Here is a 9,051-nt window from a genome sequence, read left to right as displayed (position 1 = left end):
TTCAGATGTATTATATAATTTCTTTGAAGATTGCTATGTTTTTGGGATATTTTTCGGTTGAGAAAATTTTTTATAACTGAAAATACAAAATTTGTGTGTTATAATTGAGTTTGTTGAGTTATATTAGGAGTCTATTATGTTAATTGATTCACTTTCCGTTTTAAAAACAGTGTAATCCCCTATTTCACGCCGTGAATACAGTCTTTGCTACTGTATTCATGAATACAATAGCTTAAATACATCAAATACATCTTATAACCACATAAAAGGTATCTATAATCTGTAATATAGCAAATGGTATCTATAGATGGCTAATTACTACTAAAAGGTAGTACTTTATGAAAATTTCTCTAAATTTTACCTTCTCTGCCTCGAGCGGGCCTGCCCGTTTAGTTGGGTCGGGCCTGTTAAACCATAATCATGCTATACCATTTCTTCAGAATCTGTGCGACTTAAAGATACAAAATCCAGTTTCGTCTTCGTCTAATCATCTATATCCACCCTCTGTTTCTGCAAAACATGTCACCAACAGCTATCTTAAACCCTCGAATTCCAAACTTCACTCCCCCATTTCCTTTATCCTCCTCACTACCCAAGCTCTCTCAACTTCATTTCCTCAACTTACCCCTAACTTTTCACCAAAAGACTTTTCAGTCCCAAATTCCTTCCCATTCTCTCCATTTCCAGTCCTATCAACCCCAATTCCCCATCGAAGACGAAGATGAAGAAGAAGAACACGTAATCGGCGACTGCTTAGTCTTCGAAGAAGGAGTTTTCGAAGACCCTTTTATTATCCAGAAACCCGAAAATAAACCACAAACACAAAACAACAAGAAAAAAACAGAAATTCAATCCGAAAATTTAATTCCGGATGAATGGGTCGAAGTTCAGAGGGAAATTAATATTACGAAAAAGGAAAGGCGTAAACTTGCGCAGCAATTGGAATTTGGGCAACGCGTGGAGAAAAAGAGACTAGGTTTGAGGCCAATTGGTGAAAACGGTAATGTGAGTGGGAATAGCATTGAGGAGTATTTAAAAGCGAGGGAAGAAAAATTGAAGCAATTGAAACCGCTAATACTTGAAAAACCAGATTTTTCGGAGGTTAATAAAAGGGATAAGAAAGATGTTGAATTGAGTGAAAGTGAAGAGGAGAGCTCCGTTTTGAGGGTTTCGAGTGAAAGGGTAATGCCAAGGAATCCAAGATCAGCGGTTTATGGTGGTGGATTGGAAGATATTACGGAGTTTTTCAATAGTGGGATTTATGAAGCCAATGCCGCTAAAACTTCTGAAGGTATGGTTATCTTTATGACTAGGTTCAAGTATTAGAGCCAAAGCTTCTACATTTTCCTGTTTCAATTTGGACATCTGTTTCACAATGTTTAGGAAATAATGTTTACATTTCTGAAACTACTTAAAATGTACTACAAGTTTCAAATTTGATATTTAAATATCTTTACATGGTCAAAGAAAAGAGATAGTAATAGTGTTATATAACATGAGATATGTGAGTACTAAACTGGGGCAAGTCCCGGTTGAACTGAAGAGTGGACCGAGTTAAGGGAAAAACAGATTGACTCTCCAAATAATAGTAGTAATATGTAAAACGGAACAGAGAATTATTAAATTTGGGCTATTCCGTTGAACTGAGAGAGGCCTGAGTTAAGATCTTTTACATGCCAGCTCATTAAAGCAATTCACCTTTTGAACGAAATGTATATTGTATGGAGTACCTATTTTTCTAGACCTTGTGGAAAATGACTTTGTCCACAAAATGGTATATAAACTCATGCTAGATTAAGATAATTTTATAAACAATTCGAGCCTTAAAGACTAGCCTAGCAAAGCATCCGATAACTATCTAAATTAATTGAGTTTGTATTTTCTAAAACAATGAGTTTGTCATTGGGTCGAACACTTGTTAATTGAGTTGAGTTGAGTTGATTCTTTCCAACTTGGCATTGTTGACTTGGACTTTTAAAGTATGTAGGAAGTGTGAAAAGAAATGTATATGCCGAATATCCGTGAAGGCAGCACTTACTATTGATTAAAATGTTGTGTGATTGTGTCATAGCATACAGAATATAAAATTAAACCACATTTCCTTTCTTCTATTGAGTAATTAGTTATTACTCCTACTACATGTATAACTATTTGCCAGTGGTGATATAATGATATAAGCATCGATTAACACATTTGTTGAGAGTTTGAAACTATTAAATCTCGAAACACTAGTAGCCATTAGCCTGCCAATACGTTTAAGTATAGTTGGTGTTTCTAAGCACTAAAAAACGTATGGACAAATTGATGCAGAAGTACTAATGTAAATGTCTGTGGCTTGCTTAGAAGTTATTATCTCATACTTGTAGCATTTTTCCTAATGCCATTACTTTGTTGCGTTTAGCGACTCTCAGAAATTTTGGACGAGATGTAAATCTTCTTATTGGCCCCTGTTATATCGTAATCTTCTGACTTCTCGTCGTTGCCAGCCTGAAGAAGTTTTGAGAAACTCTATTTTTGAAGAAACTCCTCTATCCACATTCTTTTGTTTTTGTTTCCAAATCTTAGGCACAAATTCTTGTCAGGCTTATATTGCTTAAAGTTAATTCTTATTTACTGGTATCCACTTTTACAGGAATTTACAATTTATCGTGCTAATTGCTTTTGATTAATGCATATATTGAAGCATGATCTTTTTCTTTTCTCCTGTCCTTAAATTGGACATATTAAATAGCGGTGCACACCTTTTATCTCAAACCTTTCCAGAAAGCTGATATGACCTTTCGCCATAAGATTCAGATATTGTTTTGTCCTGTTGTTCCCTTTCTTTTTCTCCTTAAATTGAAGTATGGTATATTATTTGTTCCCTTTTTGGGCATCATACTTTTTATACTAATCTGTGTAGGTCCTCGTAAGCTGTTTAGTAAAGAAGAAAAGGTCCTGTTAAACAAGCGGTTTCCTGATTTGGCAACTGCTACCTCTGTAAGTTTCTGCCTTCTACGTCATCTTGTATGTTTTCTCCTATACTTGGCTATTGTCACTTATCGTTTGTGTTGAAGCTGATATAACGCTGCTCTGTTTCTACATTTTCTTTTCCTGTACAAGCTTGGTGTTCCATCTTTAATGCAGTTTGTGCAAGTAAACCTCTTGACATAGAAGGTTTAGATAGATTGCTAAATTCCATCTAAACCTCGCAGGCGAAATGGCAGCCCTTACATACTCTAGCGGCCTCCGGGGAGTTTTACCTTCTCACCACTTTGTTGAAGCACGTCGTTGATATTAATGTTCCAGACAAGGTACATAATGTTGTGATAAGTTCCAGTAGAATGGTCCTTTCTGCTCCACCATATTTGCTGTTTTTATTAGTACATTTTTTAAGTTCTTATACGAATAACCTAGGATGAAAGTAGAGTCTTCTTTTTCCTAGCTCCTGCTGAGTTGTGATTTATTCTTTTTTACAGGATGGATTGACAGCTATCCACAAAGCAATTCTTGGCAAGAAGCAGGCTATTTTCAACTTTCTTTTAAGAGAATCTGCAAATCCACTTATACGTGACAAAGTGAGCAAAAGCTTCTACAAATGCTTGATTACGTCTTGTTGGTTCCTTTTTATCAACATCCATGCAACCATATTCTTTTTCTTTTTCTTCTCTCCTCTTGTCCAAACTTTGTCTCATATTGAGCCATGTATCAGTATTAGCTTATCGTCAGCCATAAGCATTACTTATGTGATTTCCATTCTTTATGAACTTTGGGATAGTCAGTGTTGCCATTTGCTATTAGTCTAATATGATCTTCTTGACTTATAACATGATGGAGCCACCTTGATGCACTATTAATCTAATATGATCTTCTTGACTTATTACAGGATGGAGCCACCTTGATGCACTATGCTGTTCGAACGGCATCGACTCAGATGATAAAAATCCTTCTCTTGTATAATGTTGATATAAACCTCCAAGATCATGTATGGCCAACTAATTTTTTATTGTCATCTTGAAATATATTTTGGGTGGTCTCCTATGTGCTCGTGTCTAGGTTTATATGAACATGGAAGGACTTCTTCTTTCAGGATGGATGGACACCTTTACATCTAGCTGTTCAATCACGGAGAACTGATATAGTGAGGCTTTTGTTAATTAAGGGAGCTGATAAGACTCTAAAGAACAGGGTAAAATCTTTCATAATAAATTTGACTCTTGTTTTATTGCTTTTGCTTCTTAAGATCTCATGGCTTGGACTTTATATGTATTCATTTGATGTCTATCTAGAATGTACATGTTCTATGTGGAATTATTTTAGAATGTTGGCAAATCGAGATGATACTATTTTCTAGTATGGTTTGAGATCTTGTTTCTTGCTTTTCTTTTAAGATCTCATGTCTTTTGCTTTCATTTGAGAGAGCGATTGAAAAATACATGGTTTTGTTGCGCAGGATGGTCTAACGCCACTTGACATTTGCCTCCATTATGGGCGAGACATAAGGACCTATGAGCTTATCAAGTTATTGAAACAACTTCCCAAGGTTCATTAGTTGGTCTTACCTAAATATGCAGCTGCTAAATACGAAATTTGCAGAACACCAGCGGGTTGCAAGCGCCAGCTTTGCCGTTGGCTCTCGCTTGTGTTGCACCCGATAGTTATTGGTACACAACACTTGGCCCTTGGATTGTCCCAAAAAGCGGATTCATGTTTATGCTTACACTGTTAGAGAAGGAAATTTCTCTTTTTAATTTCTTCACGTTGTACTAACAGAATGTGCACTATAGCAAAGTGTAAATAGAACTGTATATTGTTATTAAACACATATTGTACTCCATTAAAATCCAGATTTTCCTGTTGAAGATTGAGACTAAGAGAGGCTAACTGGTGTAATGCAACATGTTAATTCTTACTTGCCGTTTTAAACAAGTAAAAGTACTTAATAAAGTTGCTTAATGTTCTAACTTGGAACAAATAAAGAAAGAATTTAGACTTAATTGTATTCTTGTCCTTCACTGATCGTCTGCATGCCTTGATGACATCGTCCTTATTTTTTCTTGTCGTGCAGATAATAAAATTGTCTCAATCACAAAACCAAAAATTTCTTTTCTAAAATCCTTTGAGAATATATTTATATCTTAACCATCTTTGTATGTGGCTGTATTAATGAACCACCTGTCACACAGTCCGCGAGATGCCTCTCTAAAGCGAGGGGTAGAGAAGAAAGCTATTGGCACTTTTACACCTAGCATTGTCCCTTATTCAGCAGAACAATGTCCCATACAATATTGAGGTTATTAATAATTAAGTACTATTAGATCGAGGCGGATTCTGAATTTAAGGTCTATGTGATTCTGTCTTTAAGGTTTTTAGTATTGAACTCATTACGATTTAAAAATTGTGAATTCAAATATACTATTTGTTAGTAAAGTTTTAGTAAATTATACACATGAAATTATATTTTGTGTAAGAAATATTGGATTCATATAAACTCGATACATAACGGTGCATCCACCTTGTAGAAAGATTACATGTCGCAAATATTATGATGCACCTCTGCTTGCAGAAAGATTACATGTTGCGAATATTATGATATAAGCAACTCTATCCAGAGAGTGTTTAGCTAAGCTTATAAGTTGGTCAAATCAGCTTATAAGCATTTTTCGGTTATGTGTTTTGAGCCCGTTTGGCTTAGCTGATTTAGAGTAGCTGATAAGCTGATAAGCACTTTTAAGTGCTGAAACTGATTTAAAAAATAAGCAGTTACGTGTTTGGATAAAAGTGCTGAAATTAATAATATGCAGCTGAAGAAGTGGGTATATGAAGAGTTTTGTTTTAAAAAGAAGTATTTTAGAGATAGAATAGCAAATATTTTGGTCAAACTTAAAGTGCTTATAAGCTGAAATTTGATAAGTTGGGGGAGACCAACTTATGGCTTTTGGCTTATAAGCACTTAACTTATAAGCACTTTTAATTTTACCAAACGCGTAGATAAGCCAAAAAGTGCTTATAAGCCAGTTTGACCAGCTTATAAGCTTAGCCAAACACCCACTTTGTAAAGTTAAAAGTGCTTATAAGCCAAAAATAAGCAAAAGCCATAAGCTGATCACCCCCAACTTATGAATTTTTAACTTACTAGTTTCTATAAACGTGCTTTACACGTTATCAATTGTACGTACATGTTCAGTCTATCAAAATCTTGCACTAGATAATCATGCGGAAAAATAAATTGAATTTACAAAATATTTTTTATATAAATATAACAATTAATGTGGAAGAAAATGCAATAAAGAAAAATGTTATTACATTAACATATATATACTTGAAATCAAAATGACTTGACATCTATGTTAGATAATTATATGTACTTATTCGTATCTTTCTTACCTAGTAAGTACTTCTTTGTAAACAAAAGTTTTCGTATATGTTCCCTTATGACGCTTGATTGTTCCGTTACGACGAAACGCTTGCGTCAGTTATAGGAGATGGTGTATCAAGATATTAGCAATTTTTTGGAGATATTGGCATTCAAATAGAAGGAACACATAAGAAAATATGGTGAAGTAATTTGGTAATGAAATACCAATACAAAATTAGTTAAGAACTTATTCGTATTGAATATTTATATCAAGCAAATAAATATGACTCGTGAAAGAATTATTACACAAATAGAAAAAGGAAAGAAATTGCGTATTTTAAATTCCATCACAAAAAGATTTTACTTTAGAAATTAGTAGTATTAGTTACTTGTGCTTATAGTTAGCCCCAACAGAATTAAAGTTTGACTTCGAAACTTCAAGTTTTACTTAGAGATTACTTAGCGAAAGGAAATGAGTCCCAACAAAAATACTAACGTTTTGCTTTGAAACTTTTAGAGCTTCTACTTTTGGTTACTTAAACTATTCCATCCATTTCAAATTATATGTCGTGCTTTCGGAAAATAGTTATCTGTGTTATAACTAGAATTGTATTTAAGGTGAATGTCTATATTTTAGAGAGATCTTAGGGTTTGTTACTTGGTGGCTAAGCCACTTTTTCATATAAATAGAGGTGTTCTATTCCATTGCAATTCATCCCAAATCAATAAAAATTCTCTCTCTCTACTTTTCTCTGCAATACTCTTCTTCTTCTTTTATTGTTTTAAACACGTTATCAGCACGAGACTCTAACCAATTGAGTAAAGGCACCTCCTTTGGTCACCAAGCTTTGGAATAAGTGCATGGTGCTCAACTTGTACATAATGTTGAGCATAATTATAATCAATTGATCCATGAACTTCTTTCGGAAATAATTCTGGATTTAAGGTAAGTATTTTACCTTATTTTTCTCTTTTAAATTCTTGAAATTCTATAGTGTGATTTTAAATACAAGCAAAGACAACAAATTTTGATTATAACTCTAATAGATTTTGTGAGAAATTATAACCACCCAAAGTGGTAAAATTTCCATGTCTTACCATGATCAAATTCATGTATGATTATGGGCACAAGAAGTGAAAATCTGTCCCATTGAATTTGCTTCATTCTCATTCCCTTATGAGATCGTGGTAGCAATATGCGATAAGTTTGAAAGAGACAAATTATTATCGTGAATGTATCAATGGATGTGGACGTGGCAGTAGACGCAATTATAATCGTCATCACTGTGGTAATGAGAATAATAAGGATTCTCAAAATAATCCTTCACTCTCTGAAAGTAATATTTGTCATCGATTTGACATGAGATTTTGTAAATCATATTGAGATGATTATGGTCCATTCATGATGTGAATGTGACAGCATGTGATTTATGAATTCATATTCATTCTTGAAAGAATATGAACGTGCTAGTGATAGTGGATATACGACACTAATCTCTAGAAAGAGGTTTGAGATGAAATAAGAAAATAATTTCATTATTATGGCATGAATGGTCATTGACCACGTATGTCACGATCCAATTTCTCCTATAGGCCGTGATGGCGCCCAACGTTATCGCTAAGCAAGCCAACAGTGAACTAACCATGTGATTGTTTCTTTTAACAATTTAGAAATAGTTGGTTTTTAGTTATTAAATAAATAAGAAGCGAGAAATTTAATAAATAAGGAGTAAACAATTATAAGAACAAATACGGTGTAGTAAATACTCAAAATCACCAAGTGTCTACTAGCATAATTTCCAAGAGCTGGTGTCACAAGTGTATGAGCTACTAGTAGAATATACAATGTACACTAAGCTGTCTGAAATAAAGTTGATAGGAAGTAAATACAAAGGTAAGACTTCAGGTGCTGCAGAATGGGCTCGGAAGGCAGCTCACCGCTAAGTCTGGAATATCAGGAGTGCGCACCGGGATGATAACGAAATACACCCACCTCAGATCCTGCACGGTTAGTGCAGAAGTGTAGCGTGAGTATATAAACAATATGTACCCAGTAAGTATCTAGTCTAACCTCGAAGAAGTAGTGAGGAGGGGTCAACTCCGACACTTACTATGGGCTGACAATAAAATACCGAAATTCTAATAAGCATGGGCTATGTAAATGATAATGAAAACTCAATAACAAGCAGTGAATAAATAATTCTTTCACTAATAATAAATCCCACATCGATTTCTGTCATTTAACAATTGTAACCTCTCAAGCCAATAAAACGATATCAAGTATAATAGGCTCCGAGTATTATTGCACATGATTTATGCCGAGGTCGTACGGTCTGATCCAAAAGAATATATATAAATACTCTGTGCACTGCCGAGGGTCGAATGACACAAACCATAGAGCATCTATTAACCTGTCGAGGCGAACGGCCCGCTCCCATGAGAGTAGAGGAATTTACCTCACTCGCGAAAATACTTGCGACGCCAGAGGACATGGATTTCTCAAAGTTATTATAGAATTCTTCAATTCTTTCCAAAAATAAGAAATCTAACTTGGAAAATTTCAACCTTATAATGCCTAACCTCAGCTCTATTTAAGGCAATTATTATGCATTATAAACATGATAGTACAATCAAAGCATGATGTAAATCCTAGGATACCCGGACAACTCATGAAATATAGCTACGCACGGACTCTCGTCACTTAGTGAGTACGT

General features: G+C 34.6%; 1 protein-coding gene across 1 annotated transcript; it reads left to right on the top strand.

Annotated features, from left to right (window-relative positions):
- Positions 1–438: 438 nt before the first annotated feature.
- On the top strand, positions 439–4,853 carry LOC109239124 (ankyrin repeat domain-containing protein, chloroplastic). Its single transcript, XM_019405645.1, has 7 exons — positions 439–1,291; positions 2,903–2,979; positions 3,195–3,293; positions 3,459–3,557; positions 3,866–3,964; positions 4,070–4,168; positions 4,433–4,853. Exons 1-7 carry the CDS (start codon positions 520–522, stop codon positions 4,529–4,531), a joined length of 1,344 nt encoding a protein of 447 aa, XP_019261190.1. The 5' UTR covers positions 439–519; the 3' UTR covers positions 4,532–4,853.
- Positions 4,854–9,051: the final 4,198 nt, after the last annotated feature.

This window comes from Nicotiana attenuata, unplaced genomic scaffold, assembly GCF_001879085.1.
Source record: "Nicotiana attenuata strain UT unplaced genomic scaffold, NIATTr2, whole genome shotgun sequence".
Lineage (NCBI taxonomy): Eukaryota > Viridiplantae > Streptophyta > Magnoliopsida > Solanales > Solanaceae > Nicotiana > Nicotiana attenuata.
Note: the sequence above shows the minus strand (reverse complement) of the source record. Positions and strands in the feature narration are given on the sequence as shown.

Bases quoted from the DNA above. Each gene is read 5' to 3' on its own strand.
- LOC109239124 (XM_019405645.1), top strand. From the start codon at position 520: ATGTCACCAACAGCTATCTTAAACCCTCGAATTCCAAACTTCACTCCC. The intron at 3,558-3,865 runs GTGAGCAAAAGC...GACTTATTACAG, and splicing joins ATCCACTTATACGTGACAAA to GATGGAGCCACCTTGATGCA. The intron at 3,965-4,069 runs GTATGGCCAACT...TTCTTCTTTCAG, and splicing joins ATATAAACCTCCAAGATCAT to GATGGATGGACACCTTTACA.